Source organism: Hippocampus zosterae, chromosome 12 (assembly GCF_025434085.1).
Source record: "Hippocampus zosterae strain Florida chromosome 12, ASM2543408v3, whole genome shotgun sequence".
NCBI lineage: Eukaryota > Metazoa > Chordata > Actinopteri > Syngnathiformes > Syngnathidae > Hippocampus > Hippocampus zosterae.
In genome coordinates, this window is record NC_067462.1 from 7,555,956 (window position 1) to 7,572,409 (window position 16,454).

General features: G+C 42.9%; 2 protein-coding genes across 4 annotated transcripts in view; both read left to right on the forward strand.

Annotated features, from left to right (window-relative positions):
* Positions 1 to 16,454, forward strand: part of LOC127611595 (importin subunit alpha-4) — a 167,955-nt gene that overhangs the window by 18,958 nt on the left and 132,543 nt on the right. The window contains exons 9-17 of one of the 2 annotated variants that reach the window (XR_007965385.1): positions 209 to 378; positions 583 to 627; positions 2,107 to 2,238; positions 2,324 to 2,452; positions 3,248 to 3,352; positions 3,496 to 3,567; positions 3,775 to 3,937; positions 4,022 to 4,116; positions 4,856 to 5,142. Coding sequence is in view for 1 of the 2 variants with exons in the window: in XM_052082259.1 (XP_051938219.1) it covers positions 209 to 378; positions 583 to 627; positions 2,107 to 2,238; positions 2,324 to 2,452; positions 3,248 to 3,352; positions 3,496 to 3,567; positions 3,775 to 3,937; positions 4,022 to 4,116; positions 4,856 to 4,954 (1,010 nt within the window). In the remaining variant the exon portion in view is untranslated. Of the gene's footprint in view, positions 1 to 208; positions 379 to 582; positions 628 to 2,106; positions 2,239 to 2,323; positions 2,453 to 3,247; positions 3,353 to 3,495; positions 3,568 to 3,774; positions 3,938 to 4,021; positions 4,117 to 4,855; positions 7,675 to 16,454 lie in introns of those variants that run through there. The other variant, XM_052082259.1, reaches the window with a different exon arrangement.
* On the forward strand, positions 8,564 to 15,809 carry LOC127611592 (RCC1 and BTB domain-containing protein 1-like). Of its 2 annotated transcripts, none has more exons than XM_052082256.1 (12): positions 8,564 to 8,699; positions 9,734 to 9,966; positions 10,453 to 10,603; positions 10,694 to 10,860; positions 11,333 to 11,491; positions 11,563 to 11,670; positions 12,305 to 12,447; positions 12,791 to 12,981; positions 13,376 to 13,502; positions 13,962 to 14,113; positions 14,192 to 14,322; positions 14,422 to 15,809. In XM_052082256.1, exons 2-12 carry the CDS (start codon positions 9,841 to 9,843, stop codon positions 14,560 to 14,562), a joined length of 1,596 nt encoding a protein of 531 aa, XP_051938216.1. In that variant the 5' UTR covers positions 8,564 to 8,699; positions 9,734 to 9,840; the 3' UTR covers positions 14,563 to 15,809. The 2 variants fall into 2 exon arrangements, with proteins under 2 accessions (XP_051938216.1, XP_051938217.1); XM_052082257.1 differs by having other exon boundaries at positions 8,582 to 8,748.

A 16,454-nucleotide genomic window follows, 5' to 3' on the forward strand; every position in this document is an offset into this window, starting at 1 on the left:
CACACTTTTCATTGGAGAATGGAACCATTTCGTTCTGCCTGCTTGACCCTCTTGTCTTTGAACAACATTCAAGTTTGTTTTATTTTTATGGAGGATAAGGATAAAGAAAATCTGTACTTGGAGAACACAAAACTTCTTCCGTTAGTTACTCTTACAGACTAAACAGTTCAACTTGACATTGAGTGACCGTTGCACCTTTACCGCCCAGGTGATGGGCCACAGTGCCGGGACTATGTCATCTCCCTGGGTGTGGTCAAGCCACTGCTGTCTTTCATTGACCCCTCCATCCCCATCACCTTTCTGCGCAATGTCACGTGGGTCATCGTCAACCTCTGCCGCAATAAGGACCCGCCCCCTCCCATGGAGACGGTGCAAGAGGTAAGATGCTTGAATGAGTCACACAGTCTGCCGTGTCCCACCCTGGGTGAGGATTGTTGCAGCATTGAAGGCTGACTCTTCACAGCTACGTTCTCTTTCTCTGTCTTGTTTTTCCTTCATTTTGATGAAACGATGACGATTCCTTAATTGAGCCCACACCAAACCTGCTCTTCTTTCTCTCTCTCTCTCCCCCCTCCCACACAGATTTTGCCTGCCCTCTGTGTGCTAATCCATCACACAGATATAAATGTAAGTATCAAGCAAAGCATGGTTTCCTTCCAATGTCCAGATTATATATCACATGACTTTAATTTTTCTGTGATGCGAGCTCTCATTGGGCTGATTTTTCTTTTTATTTTTTTTGTTGCTTATTTGTCTGTCTCGACTTGCGAGTTCAAATGTAATATACAATTGCCGTATGGTGGCAGTGACCTCAACTCACTTCAAAGTACTCGCTTTAAAGAAGTGAAGAATTTATAAGCCCCCTCACCTCCCCAAAAAATCTGTTTATTGCCACTCCAAGTTGAAGGTTGTTTTCAAAATAAACATCAAATACAGATATTTACACATTGCGTATTTAAAATAAACGTAGCTTGGCCTGTCGATGTGTTAGGTTAATATTACACAAATGAGCATCGACGTTGCAGTGTCTTAAAAACAAAGCGTGGAGCAACATTTACAACAACGGTGTCCTTTATCCTCTGTATATAAATACTACTAATAATGCAGTACTAATGAGTTTAGAGAGGCATTGAGCTCGAGACAGGCTGGGTCCTCCGAAGGCCGCATTTTCGGTCGCATGACGTCACTTGCCGCGTGGCATGTGATTTCCAAATTCTAGAAAGATAATTGCCTCTATGTACCGCATCGACGAATTTGGACAGGCTTAATCTGAATTTGGACACCACATGCGGTTGGGTCGCCCCAGAAGTGGCATCATCGTGGCCTAAAAATGCGGCCTTCGGAAGACTCAGCCTGCAAATCTGGACACAGCGGACACATCTCCTAAATGAGATTCAAAACACCTCGGTGAACATTCTATCCGTCTGTCTGTCTTATACTGCCCTCACGTGGCCAAGGAGGGCCCATGAGAAGGAGCGGCATTCAATTGATGGATGCTATGTGACAAATAATGTTTTTAAATTCTATTTGATAGTACTTTTTGGTTTTATAAAGTGCAGTATTACACAGTGCTATATTCCTAATCAAAATACACATTGCAACAATTTTGTGTAGGGTTTTTTTTGGTTGGGGGGGGGGCTCAAGGCGGAAATGGATAAATGGTGTTTCAATACAATTCAAGAGGAAAAGATGGATTGGGATAAAAGTGTTTGAGTTCCAAGGATGGTCATGATACAAATTAAACCTGTATCTCAAGGCACTTTGTTAGTTGTACGACGATTGATAAATCAGCAACTAATCAATTATCAACGTAATCACTATTTTTGATAATAGATAAATCATTAGGATACCTTTTTAAATTTAAATGAGTCCAAATTGCTCAAAATTTCAGTTCCTCAATAGTAAATATCTGATTTCCATAGTCCTCTTGGAAAGTGGACTGATTTATCTTTGTGTTCCAAACTACAAGCGGAATCATACTGAATTAGTTTTTGCTTTTTTTTTGTGGCAGTTTGGTTGTGGGGTGGTTTTATTTTTTCGGATAAAAAATTTAAAAAAGTTCTTATACCGGTTTATAACTTTTTGATCGACATTTTGTGCATTTAGATCCTCGTTGACACAGTTTGGGCGTTATCCTACCTAACGGACGGTGGAAATGAGCAGATCCAGATGGTCATTGACTCTGGTGTGGTTCCACTTCTTGTGCCTCTCCTCAGCCACCAGGAGGTGAAAGTGCAGGTGAGACTCTGGACTCGGCTGAACAAATGAATCTTCCTAATAATGTGATTCATAAATATTGCCCTTGTTGCGTCCCAACACGTAGACGGCGGCTCTGCGGGCAGTGGGAAACATCGTAACTGGCACTGACGAGCAGACGCAAGTTGTTCTCAACTGCGAGGTCCTGAGATATTTCCCCAACTTGCTCACACACCCGAAAGAAAAAATCAATAAGGTACCACGAGCATGGACACAACATCCTACGCGCTTTTCTTTCACACGACTGATTGTTACCATGTCATTGTACCTGTATGCGAGATGCTCTGCAATGCCAATTTGAAATTAAAGTAGGTTTAGTTTCAAAACAATTGTCCCCATGGAAAATTAAAATTGCCTTAATCTGTTCTCAGAGCTAACTGTCCCCATTATCTTTCCATAATTTTTTCCCCCCTCTCTGTTTGGTCTAAACAAGGAACCGTGAATTACCACCGCTTTTTTTTCTTGATTTCGTCATGTTTCTTACAAGCCAGAAAGTTGCCATTTGAAACGACTTCAGTTTTGTGTCACGTCTGTGATCTGCTTTTTTTTTTCCCCTACAAGATTAAACAACTACATGAACAGAGACTGGTGATTCCGTATCATTTTTGCCAGGGGGTATATAATAAACTACAAATCAAATGACTCGACTCAAAATTGCGATCAGTATATTTTTATTAAGACTCATGCCCCCTGGAACCTGATAATATGATAAGATGCCACTGTAGTAACCGCCGTCCCTGAAAGGGTTAATGTTCAACATGTACAAACTGCCAAAGGCAGCTGCAATTTCTCAGGGACAGTAATTGCCACTGAAACGAGGCTTGAGTCAATAATAGACTTGGAAATACCAGTGCAGACGTTGACTTTACATAAAACTCAGAATGGTAGTCACACGCTCTGACATTAGATAGTGTTTGTGTCTGTACCTACGAGTTATTGTTTGTACTTAAGAATTCCCGTTCATTTTTTATTTATTTATTGTGATTTGTAGGAAGCTGTGTGGTTCCTGTCCAACATTACAGCTGGGAACCAGCAGCAGGTGCAAGCCGTGATTGATGCCGGACTCATCCCCATGATCATTCACCAACTGGCCAAGGTCTTTTGTTCTCTTCCAAATTCCTTCATTAGATGGGACTAGGGTTGCTATATCGTACAGATTGCCCTCTGTGTCACCTGGGCCATGGGGGGCCTGTGTGATAGTAATAACCACCATCATAGTGACCGCTTGCCTCTCTGCAGGGGGACTTTGGCACTCAGAAGGAGGCAGCGTGGGCCATCAGCAACCTCACCATCAGTGGAAGGAAAGACCAGGTGAGTATCTTTATGATGGAGCATCACCATTTCATCGTGGAAGTAGTATTTGTTAACATTTTTTTTTTTTTAAATTGCATGTATTTATTTATTTATTTAAATAAGCCAGCGATCAAGGAGCACTTAATAGGCTTTGTTGCCTGACCTTCCAGCTCTTGGAAGCACATGAGGTGTCATTTTTAGTATGGCTGTGGTGTGTTTGTGTAGGTGGAGTACCTGGTGGAGCAGAACGTCATCCCTCCATTCTGTAACCTGATGCTGGTGAAAGACCCGCAGGTCGTGCAGGTTGTCCTGGACGGCCTCAAGAACATTCTCATCATGGCAGGCGACGAAGCCAGCAGCATCGCCGAGATCATCGAGGAGTGCGGGGGTGTGTGGGGTGCCGATGTTTTGCTTTTCCTTTTGCTTTTTCAAACTTATATCATCTTTTTTTTTCTCCCTCCCAATTTCTCAGGTTTGGAGAAGATTGAAAACTTGCAGCAACATGAAAACGAGGACATCTACAAACTTGCCTTTGAGATTATTGATCAGTACTTTTCAGGAGATGACGTAAGTTCACACAAAGCCTTCAGAATCCACAGACACTTGTGCAGAAACGCGAAACTGGATCTGATCCGTGTTTCTGGTGCGCCGCTCAACATAAAATGTACAACCTAATGTTTAACTCGGCAGTGAATGAATGAAGTGAAATGTCCACTACTTCATAGTGCGCTGTACTTTTTATATGACTTTTTATTGTATGATCTACTACGATGATCTATGATCACGATTGCAGAGTTGCAGCTAAGCGAATTAAAATACTTCCTAACTGCGGATATTATCACTGTCTGGAGACACGTGCTTCACGTTTACACGATCCATAAGTTGTTTTAACGATCACAAGGGTAAAATAGTCCTTTTACTGTGTGTCACACAAAAGCGATGTCCTTCGGGCGGCGCCTTTTGTGTCGGTTGCCCTTTGAAGAGCATGCATGGGAATAAGTGGATGTGTTTTGATAAAGCTCCTTTTCTTTTGCCAATCGACCCAGGCAGTCACACTTGGTAACATGTCTTTTTTTTTTCTTATTCTGGGGTTCATTCATGCAAAAATAGGTGCTGTATGACTAGTTGCCCGCCTCATATTGTCATCTCATTTTTCAATACCACAGCAACAAAAAAGGGGTGTCTTGTGACAGTTTACAAAGGAAGCTGAGTAAATTTCACAGGGCTGGTTTACACTTTTTAGACAATGGACTTTTATTTTCTATCGCATGGGAGTTCACCGTGGCTTTTCCTCTCCTCTCTTTAGATCGATGAAGATTCCAGTTTGATCCCGGAGAGCACTCAAGGAGGAACCTTCAACTTTGACCCCGCTTCCAACATGCAAACAAAGGAGTTTAATTTCTAAGGAAAAACAAAAAAAAGCAAAAAAGCAAAAGCCAGGATGTTTGCTTCAACCAGCTGCACGGGTACTCTTTAATCTCCACTCCCCTTCTCCCCACAATGACATTCATCCATTTCTCCTCTAATCTGGCAACCTGCTATGGAAAGATTGACTTCAACATGGATACATACGCACAATCACCACTGAGAGATGTACAGGGGCCCCCACCACTACATCTTAACTGTTGGGATTGTCTTTTTTTTTTTTTTTTAATAATTACCCCTCACCACCATCTGGCACCCTGCATCACAAAGATTTTTGCTTTGACATATCACAACGCAGAAAAACACGAAGGATGATACGGCGTTTGCCAAAATGTACACAAGCACATTTTAGTTGGTAGTCTCTCTGTCTCTCTCACTCTCTCGCTCACTCTCTCGCTCACGACCACATGTTTGGACTATTAGTGTGCATACTTCTGTTTGGAAGCCATCATATCACAAATGGGGGAGAAATACTGCAATTTTGTTTTACGCATGTTTCTTCACAAACGCACACGTGGCAAAATAAACACCAATTTTTAGGGTCACAAAGGTTCCTGCAAGCTTCCCCTCCCCAAGTTATCCTCTGTCACCCATTGCAGAGCTACGGCATGATTAATCCCCCCCACCCACCCTGCCCCAATCTTCACTCCCCACTCCACTGAGGGTGAAAGGGCTCTAATGGTGGCAGATAGACTTGACAGGACTTGATGATGTCACTTTTTTTTTTAAACGTGACCTTAATTGAATTATTCAATCGTGTGTCTTCCCCCCCAAAGTGAAGTAACTGCCATCATTTTTATTTCTTCCTGTTAAAAACTGAACTACCTGCTGAAAAGGACTTTGCAGAGTAAGGGAAGGAGGTCATTGGGAATTGCAGAGACTCAGTGTCCACGGTAGCGTCTCCCCCTGGACTGGACCGCACTGAACGTCCTATTTGCTCATGATTCCCCTGTAATGTGAATTTTATTAAGTTAGGGGCCGCAGGGGAGGTGGCGGAAACACCAAAATTTGCTAAAACTGACCTGAATTTAATTGTGTGTGTGAGAAATCAAGTGGCCAAGTGCCCAAACAAAAACAATATGTCGCAATAGTATGGGTGGGGGTAAATGTCTTTGCTACCAAAAAAAAACAAGAAAATCCCGAAGAAGTCGCAATATTAAAATATCTCCAATGTTCTTTCCCCACGAAGCAATCGGGCTTTTTCAAAGAAAAGTGACATTTATCCACATCGAATCTGCTTTGTTCCCGTCACATTTTCATCATAAAGTCACCACGACTGTTCAGAAAATGTCAGCTTATTACTCGTTATATTTTGACATTATTCTTGCGTCATTTCTGAAGACTCACAACCGAGTGCTATTTTGTTTCTCTTTCAGTGCGGCCTCGTTCGTTAACAGGCTTCATTGCTCACAGACAAAAATTTAAATGAGACTTCGGGGAGCGGGAAGGGGCACCTTCACAGTACTTCTTCACCACTTGGCCCGCTCGCTCACTTGATTTAAACACTTGTTAAAAAAAAAAAAAGAATTGTGATGAGTATCTCTCCTTGCCGTCTATTGAATATATCTAAGTATATTGACATGAAGCCTGTAAAAAGCTGCCGCCGGTAAAACGTTGTATGGACGACAACAATGAGGACCTCGCTGTCGAAAATGGCTGCCGGGGCATTTTTTTTTTCTTTCTTTTTTCTCTTGTTGAAGCAATATTTCTTTTGTTATATTTGACTTGCATATGTAATTGTCATGACATGCTGGTTAGTAATAATTGAAACCGTTTTCCCTTTCTTCGTAGTGGTGTCGGGGTGATATGCTCTCTCCCCCGAGATTTTAAATGCTCCTCTGGTCGGCTGCTAACTACTGAGAAGGCGAGCTCGCAACTGATGGGCGATTTGAATAGGGGCGGGGGGCGTGCTAGTTGTTTATAACAGAACAAAAATTCTAGAGCGAGGGTGTACAGTAATGCACTAGCAGACTAGACCGAGCCACTTTAAAGATTAACAATTATGTTGGTCTTGTACCCGCCATTGGATACAAGCTTGTTTGTTGCAAGATTTTTACTTGCTCTTGAAAGAAAAAAACAGTTGTTTTAAATGAATACTTAGAAGAAAAGCAACAGACAGCGTTTTGGCCTCTGATTGTTTATATCTTTTTATAAATTTTAGATTGAACTCTTCTCTCTTTAAGGTGGCTCATTGATGCTTTCAACTCTTGTGCATATTAAAGACAAATATGAGTTGGAAAAAAAGTCACGGTGCCTTTTTATTTTTTTGTTGGTTTAAATTTCATGGAGTCAGGGGGTTCTTAAGTGTGGGAAAGTTCAAACATAAGATGGCTGCTCTCCAATCATCGCTCATTGTAAATCCTTAAAACTGAAAGTGGTTGAACTAAATTCGCGTTGCAAGTTTTAAAATATCCATTTTCTTTACTTTTTCCTAAGTTGCAGCACCCCACACTTTTGAAAATATTTGTCCTGGAGTATTAACACCAAGATGTTATACCTGTAAATGTGACCTCACACACGCCCGTTTCCATGGTGACGCAAACATAATTTTGATTCGTTTGCCAACCCATCGCCACAAGCCATCATCGCCACGTAACCTCATTCAGGGGGATTTTTCATAGCATCTCTTCTCATAGCACCCTCAGGACATGACCTATGTTTCTGATCCGAAGCGAAATAAAAAACTGCTGTCCAAGCCGATGGGTCGTCCAGCGCTTGTAAGTGTTGTGATTTGCACCTACGTGAAAGAAAGAAAATCCAGATGGAAGTAACCTGGGTGGTTACAGTGGTCTCGATAGGGAAAAAAAGGAATAGTATACAGATTGAGAACAACTCAAAAACAAAATGTAGTCAGAATTTTGCAAACATTAGATTGTCGTATTAAGAGCAACAAAAGTCATAATATTCCATGGGAAAAATAAATTGTTGTAACACTGAAACTGGTAAATTTCAATACAATCATGAGAAAAAACATGACAAAGTTGGACTATGAAGAAGTCGGAATCTACGAGATGAATTGAAAAACAGAAAAGTTGCGATGCCAAAATAGTTTTGAAATGTGAGAGTTGCGTTGTTCGCAACAACTACTGGAAGCATTTTGAAATGATAAATGGAAACAAAATCCTGCATGAAATTGAATGCAACAGTCACTGTCTGCCATTCCTTGTGTCATAAAACCTTTCCAGCTCAATTTTTAAAATCTTTTGGCATGAGGGAGGAAACGACTGAGATCATGTGGTTGTACGCGTGTGCAATAACATCTTATAACTGGGGAAGAATAATTTCTGTGTTCAGAGTTAAATAATCACATTCAAACTCATGTTAAACCCCAAATAAAGTTCCGATGTTCGAGTTATCTTTTCCTGGCATTTTTTAGGACACATCTAACACCACAACAAGCCATGGTCCACAGAGAGCGTCCACGGCATGAGGGGGTATCTCATTGTTTATACTTTAGATATCCATCAGCATCATGGACAGCTCAGGAAGCACATATGGAACACGCTGAAGACGGTCATCGATTAGCGTTTCAATCCAAACAGGCCAGCTCTGTAATCGATTAGTTTTCCTGCGTCATCGCGTGACTTCCGCAAACAAGCGTCTTGTCAGCGCAAACTCAAGCTTAATTGCCAGTGTGGACTGACTGGTGGTTCGTCGTTCCTGGTCCGCTGTTGAAAACATGAATGACTGACGGCCACATTGGACGCTCGGGTGCCATGGTGAAGGTAACAATTAGATCGCCTTCTCCCGAGCCCGCGCGCACATTTGTAACAGGTGATTTTTTTTTTTTTTGTCGAAAACAAGTTATTTGTCTTCGTTGACTGCGAAGTAGCTAACTAGCTTAGCCGCCACTTTCCAAACGGATGAGTCGAGCAACTACTCGCTCGGTCGGTCGGCGGCTGTTTTTTTTTGTTTTTTTTTGTTTTTTTGTCCTGCGGGCAGTTTTTTTTGTCCTGCGATGTCAGCTGGTTTGCTGAGTTGTGTGTTCGTAACAATGGCCACACTTTTTTTGCCCTCCATCCGCCGGTCATCGTACCAGAAATGTGAAAAAAATATACATATTTTTTTCCAATTCCAAACGCAAACGGCTCTGCTACGACTGACTGCTAATAGTGTTCCTCTAACAAGTCTCCAAGGGAGCGTGTTGTGAGTGCTGTTATTCTACTCTCAAACTCAAATTTATTGTAATCTTTTCGCCCATTTTTTTTGTCCAAGTCCTCTACGCATTTCTCATTCGATTTCAATCCCGTCAGACTTGAAAATAGTCACTATATTCAAAATATTCACATTTATATTTTTTAACTAACTCACTAACTAAACTAAAACTATCCAGGCGTTAGTATGGTTAAGTCAAAGTCCAGACCTTAATCCAATTAAGAATCTGTGGAAAGATCTGAAAACTACAGTTCACAAATGCTGTCCATCTAATCTGCCTGAGCTGGAGCTGTTTTAGAAGGAAGAATGGGCAAACATTTCAGTCTCTGGCTGTGCAAAACGAATAGACATAATGGCATGACATTAATGTCATTCATCTAGTCCGGCCCCTCCCTTAATATATTGCAACAACCTGTAGCATATTTTCAATACATTAAAAAATCTAAATAGAATGAAAGATGTCAAAGTAGTCACATTGACTTACTTCTTGCCCACATTTGATCTGCGTGTCTGTGGCCCGATCACAAGATCAGCTGATTCCCCTCTGTGTGGTCATCTGTGCATTGCTGTTTGTTGTAAAAATACTGAGAGATCTTGTTTGCAGATCAGGCAGCCTCCACCTGCCGGGCCTCTCTCCTTTGGCTTTTGTTTGAGGGCTGCATCCCGCCCCGCAGCCTGCTGACCCCAGAGTGACCGACACACAAGGACAAAATGGTGGACGTGGCAAAATGGCCTCTCTTCAGTCTGATGGCGCCCCAGGAGCTGGCCTGCATCTGGAAAGCCTGTGTTTTTGGCGCGGCCGCCAATGAGGCCATCTTCATCACCAGTGACGATGAGGTGGGTTTATGCGGTGTTGCCAGCCCATTTTGAAGTCGACCGTCAAACTAAACACAAAACAAAGAGGATTAAACCGTGTGTATTTAAGAGACCAATTAACAACATTGCATTAAGAATGGTCTGCTACCTTAATGCTAACATATAAGGGACAACACCATTGACGTACTAATGGTTAGCATTGATAATTGCTCTTTTAGAACCGTTTAAGCAATGGATATTCAAACACAAATGTTGGAGCAACACTTGTAGACTGACTATTTGAAGGTGCTCACGGGCATATTGTTAACCCTCTGAGACAGGTGTCACTCATTTTTGTAGCAGGCCACATTATAGTTATGGAGGGCTGTTATGACTGTGAACCCATATACTGTATGGGTATGTATGATTACCTTACATGATCACATTTACACAACAAATTCACACAACGTGACTGTTTGCTCGGATAACTGTGAGCTCTTCTTGTTTGATTTGCTCTGCCCGGTCCAGGTGTACGTGTTTGGACTCAACTGCAGCAACTGCCTGGGCACCGGAGACAACCAGAGCACCATCGCACCCAAGAAGCTGGACTTCCTGAGTGGCAGGAAGGTGATCAGCATGAGTTACGGCAGCGGCCCGCACGTCCTGCTGGCCACTGAGGGTATCGCCAACGCGTCGTTTTTCTGTCGACTGTCATAAAATTACATCTGGTATTCATTTTATTTTTGCGGAATCTTTTTTGCTTTTTCAGACGGCGAGCTCTTTGCCTGGGGGCACAACGGCTACAGCCAGCTGGGGAACGGGACCACCAACCAAGGGCTGGCGCCGGTGCTCGTGTCGGCCAACCTGCTCAACAGGAAGGTGACCGAGGTGGCCTGCGGTTCGCACCACTCCATGGCGCTCACTGAATTAGGAGAGGTAGGCACACTCCCTTTCTAGATCTGCGGAGGTTCATTTTTTAGTCACATAATTAAAACTAGTGGATTACTGACTCGGTCTTATCCAGACTTCCAATGACACCCCCCCAAAAAAAAAACAGAATAAAATTCTATGTATTGCATTATACTGTTGCATAAAAAATAAACTTATACACAATTTACAATAGTAAGTCCACTTTCTTATCCACTAATCATATTTTGAAATATATTACCAGCAGTTATGCATAATATATGATTAGACTGTAAAGTATACCACGAGGCTCAACTATTAAAATGGTTAACGTGAATATGTTTTTTCGATTGTAGTTAAATCAAGTCGAAATAAAGCAATGTAAAGATTAAAAACGGTCTCTGAGGCACATTAGAAGTACCATAACTTTTCGTCAAAAGTGAACATTATCACAGTAATGTGACTTTTTGTTGTTGTTGTTGTCTTTCTTCCTTCCTGTCAGGTATACGCGTGGGGGTACAACAACTGCGGCCAGGTGGGCTCCGGTTCCACAGCCACCCAGCCTCACCCGCGTCGCGTTTCCAGCGGCCTCCAGAACAAGATTGTGGTCGGCATCGTCTGTGGCCAGACCTCGTCCATGGCGGTGGTGGACAACGGCGAGGTGATGACAACGCGTTGTTCTTGGCTCTCCAGTTGAATGTCGTTCTGGTCTGACTTGGGCTGCTTGGGCAGGTGTACGGCTGGGGCTACAACGGCAACGGTCAGCTCGGACTGGGGAATAACGGCAACCAGCTGGCTCCGTCTCGAATCCTCGGTTTGCAGGGTTTGTGTGTGCAGCAGGTGAGGGCTACGGTCACGTTCGTGAACATATTCAAAGATGAATACGGCAATGATGGTATTCATGAACCAACTCACCTTTTCGCATGTCTTGACACTCGTTTCGCTTACGACATGAGTAGACCTACAAAAATGTCTCTTGAGAAGCCGGCCGTTTCTGACTCTCCGAGCCTGGAAGTTTGGATGATGTGAAGCATTCTTTACAGGAAAAAAAATGTTTTCACTAGGATTCAAATGAAACTATAAGCTATTTTAGAAAAGCACAATGTTAAACAAAAGAGTGGGTATTACCTTGTAAACACAAATGTGTATATATTGTTTTTTTTAAAAATGTGTAGTCAATGTATTTCTGTCAAAATATTTGAATATTTTTGATTTTTTTTTAGTTATTAATATTAGTTTTTTAGTATTATTATTTATTTATTTTTAGCATTACTGTTTTGCTTTTATTGTGTCGTTTTTATCTCTGAACTTGCGGCACGCCGACGATCTCATCATTTTCTTTCCTTGAGCAATGTAGATCATTTCTCATTGTAGAATTGCAAAATCAAATCACGCGAGGCAGTTTCTACTCCCAAATCGCATTTCAAGGGGCGTGTGTATTCCACACCTAATCTTGTTGTCGTTTCCATTCCAGATTGTGTGTGGATACGCGCACGCATTAGCACTGACGGATGAAGGCATCCTGTACGCTTGGGGCGCCAACACGTACGGCCAACTGGGCACGGGCAACAGGAGCAACCAGCTGAGCCCCGTGCAGATCATGAGCGAGAAGGGAAGGTGCGACATCATTTTGATGTGGTAGAAAAAAAATCTCACCGGCTATTTGAAATCTCAGATTGACCAACAGGCCCAACACTTTAGGTTTGAATATGAATAACCCCATCCGACAATGGAGACTACTCAAATTGTACATAATGCTCGAATGAGAAACAATTCATCCTACAAAGCCTCAACAATTGGCGTCTTCAATTCTCAAAACGCTTCTTGTTTGCTCTTAAAAGAAAAGTTGATGTAGCAGCGGTAAGCATGGCAGCTTTTTTGGAACGTGTGGTAATGAATGCAAAGAAAAAGGCACCACCTGTACCGACGGCGCTCCCCCCGTGTTTCGTTTGCGCTGCAGGATCGTGGAGGTGGCCGCCTGTCACTCCACGCACACGTCGGCCGCCAAGACGCAGAGCGGCCAGGTGTACATGTGGGGCCAGTGCAGGGGGCAGTCCATCGTGCTGCCCCACCTCACGCACTTTGCCTGCACCGACGACGTCTTTGCCTGCTTTGCCACGCCCTCGGTGATGTGGAGGCTTCTGTCCATGGGTGAGATTCCGATGCACGCAAATGTTCCGCTACCTGCACATGTGACATCGGTTGTGACGTTTTTTTTGGGGGGGGGGGTTCCAATTGATCATCCGAGAGTTTGAAAAAGAATCGAATTACCAGCTTCTCAATATTGCAAGATGCAATTTCAACCTCCCGTGTCTACACGACACAAGCGCTAAAATAATCTGGATGTCAATAAACAATTCAATTATTCGCCTACTAACTGCTTTGACTTGCCGTGTTTGAAACATTCTCCGCAACTTTAGTCACCACATGGGAATGTAAGTAGGGCAAGTCATGTTTCATTGGTTCTGAAATCGAGCCGGCACCAAGAAGTGGGATAGGCGATAAGTCGAAGCTCCGTTCTCATGTGGGATCTCCCCTTTCGCAGAGTTTGACGACTTTCCGACGGTGGCTCAGTCTCTCAAGAAGGAGTTTGACAACCCCGAGACGGCCGACCTCAAGTTCTGCGTGGATGGCAAATACATCTACGTCCACAAAGCAGTTCTCAAAATCAGGTCAGACTCGCCTCAAGGCACATCGGGAGGGGGGGGGGGGCGGCATTCAGTCGAGCTTTAAATAAGACAGAGGACGGACAGAAAAATGGCTTTCTCCCCATTTACGATTCGATTCTTCAAAACTTTGCAACCAGGAACATGTTGTTGTTGTTACTTTAGCCGGCTACAGATTTGTAACCGCCATGCGAGCGATTTTGTTCATTGAAGGTCTAAGTGACCTCTTGTTTATCTGTTGTAGTTTGGGACAAGGGAAAGATAAAACAATTGCCTTTCCACATCTCAGAACGTTTTTTTTTCATTAAATAGTTGATAGGTTCCATATAGAAAAACGCAAATAGGTGAATTTGTTTGCTTGTTGATTTTTGTCGCGTTCATTTGTACTTTTTGGAACTCCAACCACAGCATTTGATTTGAAAATTCACCCATGCTGTGATTCCCGTGTCTGTGTCCCATTTCAAGGTGTGAACACTTCCGCTCCATGTTCCAATCGCACTGGAACGAAGATCTGAAGGAGGTGATCGAAATCGACCAGTTCTCTTTCCCGGTATATCGCTCCTTCCTGGAGTTCCTCTACACGGACAATGTGGAGCTGCCACCAGAGGACGCCATCGGTCAGTCCCCGAAACGCAGACGAGTGAAACTCCACCCGGCGCCCGCGTCCTCTCTAAAGCGAAATTTTGCGTGTGCAGGACTTTTGGACCTGGCCACGTCCTACTGCGAGAACCGCCTGAAGCGCCTGTGCCAGCATATCATCAAGAGCGGCATCACGGTGGAGAACGCTTTCACGTTGCTGTCGGCCGCCGTGCGCTACGACGCTGAGGTCTGCCTTTGACGGCTCGCGTGTTATAAAAAAAAAAAAAAAGAAGAAAAGGTTTTCCATGTCGTTGAGTGAAATTGCGCTTCAATTGTTGGTTGTCAGGATCTGGAGGAATTCTGCTTCAAGTTTTGCGTCAACCACCTGACTCGAGTGACACAGACGGACGCCTTCTGCCAGATTGACGGCGACTTACTCAAGGACTTCATTTGTCGAGCCAGCCGCTGCGGCGCATTCAAGAACTGACCTGGAAATGCTGTGTTCGGTGACATCCAATCCAATTTTTTTTTAGAATGTAGATTTGAAAGACATTCAACTGACCAAGCAACTTTTGGCACTTTTTCTACTTCTTATGCTTAAGACGATTTGCACTTGTGGACAGATGTCAATCAGTTAGCACTTTTTCGGAAAGCCGTTACAAAGCATTTACTCCACATCCATCTCAAGAGCCGTGCACAAGGAAGTACTGGATTTCATGAACTGAAGTGTAGCCTCACTTTGTTTTACTGGTCATGCTGAATTGCACAAGTGAGGACAAGGGGAACATGAGTCTATCAATTTGAAGGTGGTCATCATAGATTTTGACCAAATGCTCAAATCACTTAAGAATTTATTTGCAGCGCACTTGTTATTTTTGTCATTCATTGGACATCCTATGAGTGTGCTGATTTGTTTTTCCAGTGATGAAAGAGAGCTTATTAGTACATGACAGTGGGCCAGCCTGAAGATGAGTATAGAGAAATGGACAATGGCTTTGCATTAAGAAGTTCCAGTGTCAAACTGAGGGACAAAGTGCACTGGCACATTGACCTTAAAATGGATTGAGTTGGATGGAAAAAGCATTCCAGTTTTTCGCTCCACTTGGACATGCACAACAGACAGAACTGACGTCAAGACATTTTTTTTTTTTTGTGGTGCATCTATTGTGTTTAACTAGATGTTAATATCACTTGAGACAGATATGAGATAACTATGAGTTGCTCAAGTGAGTGACAACACCTTCAAGGCTATCAAGTGGGCGACCGCGACCCCCCCCAGAGGGTCCAGCCGTGTCGCCCAGCACTCCAGGTTCACCACCTATATGATGTATAACTCGCCCGAAAGCCAGCTGCAGTCCTTCCGTTCAATTACCAGGATCCACTCAACGCCACTTTCCAGCAGTTCTTTGACTGCTTGCTGGCGGGACTTTGCTTCCGAGAAGTGCAGCATCCACTGGCATCTTTCATCTCATGTGGGGGGTTTTTCGTCCCTACCTCAGGGCTTTGTTGGTCAAGGAAGGATGAGACTGTCATTGGGCGTGTGCGAAAGATTGTGTATTGTGCAAGCGTATGGAGGGTTGTTCCCACCTACCAGGTATCCTAGTCATTCCTTTACTCACCTGCAAATATTTGGAGGCATCTACCCGTATGCTTTTTGTCCTTGTAACATTGTTTAGGATTCCCATTAAAAAAATGACATTTGTTTTTACACCATTAAACGGAATTTGACTTTAACTTTTAAATGGAATTCTTTCTGACGGGGAAACAAAAACAAAAAAGTTCAAATGCGTACATATTTGAAAAGGAATAAAAGTACCACTTTATATACTTCTGATCCTATGTAACTTTCAATGAGCAAAATACTGATCTACAAATCTTACTAATATATGAGCTAATACAATAGAAATGATCAGTCTCCGCAATATCTTCGACATTCGTGAAAAGGACAAAAAAAAGACAAAACGGCCAGACAACCCCCGCCCCTCCCAAAACAAACTTTCCGATAACTGACCGTAATTCCACAAACTTTCTTGACCCCGGCCGAAAAAAACGACCATGTAGTCAAGCGTTTTTGGCCTAAAAAAAACGACCATGTAGTAAGGCGTTTTTTTCAGAATAAAACGACCATGTATATAGTAAGGCGTTTTTGGCTGAAAAAAAGACCATGTATATAGCAAGGCGTTTTTAGCCGAAAAAAAAAACCTTGTAAATGTTTTTGGCCGAAAAAAACGGGCATGTATAGGAAGGCGTTTTTAAACGAAAAAAACGACCATGTAAAGCAAGGCGTTTTAACTGAAAAAAAACGACCATGCAAAGCAAGGCGTTTTAAACGAAAAAAAAACGGGCATGTTTGGCCGAAAAAAATTATCTCGTATAGTA

Excerpts from the sequence above, each read along its gene's own strand:
- LOC127611592 (XM_052082256.1), top strand. The coding sequence starts at position 9,841 with ATGGTGGACGTGGCAAAATGGCCTCTCTTCAGTCTGATGGCGCCCCAG. Across the intron at positions 12,448-12,790 it reads ATCATGAGCGAGAAGGGAAG|GATCGTGGAGGTGGCCGCCT; the intron begins GTGCGACATCAT and ends TTTGCGCTGCAG. Across the intron at positions 13,503-13,961 it reads AAAGCAGTTCTCAAAATCAG|GTGTGAACACTTCCGCTCCA; the intron begins GTCAGACTCGCC and ends TCCCATTTCAAG.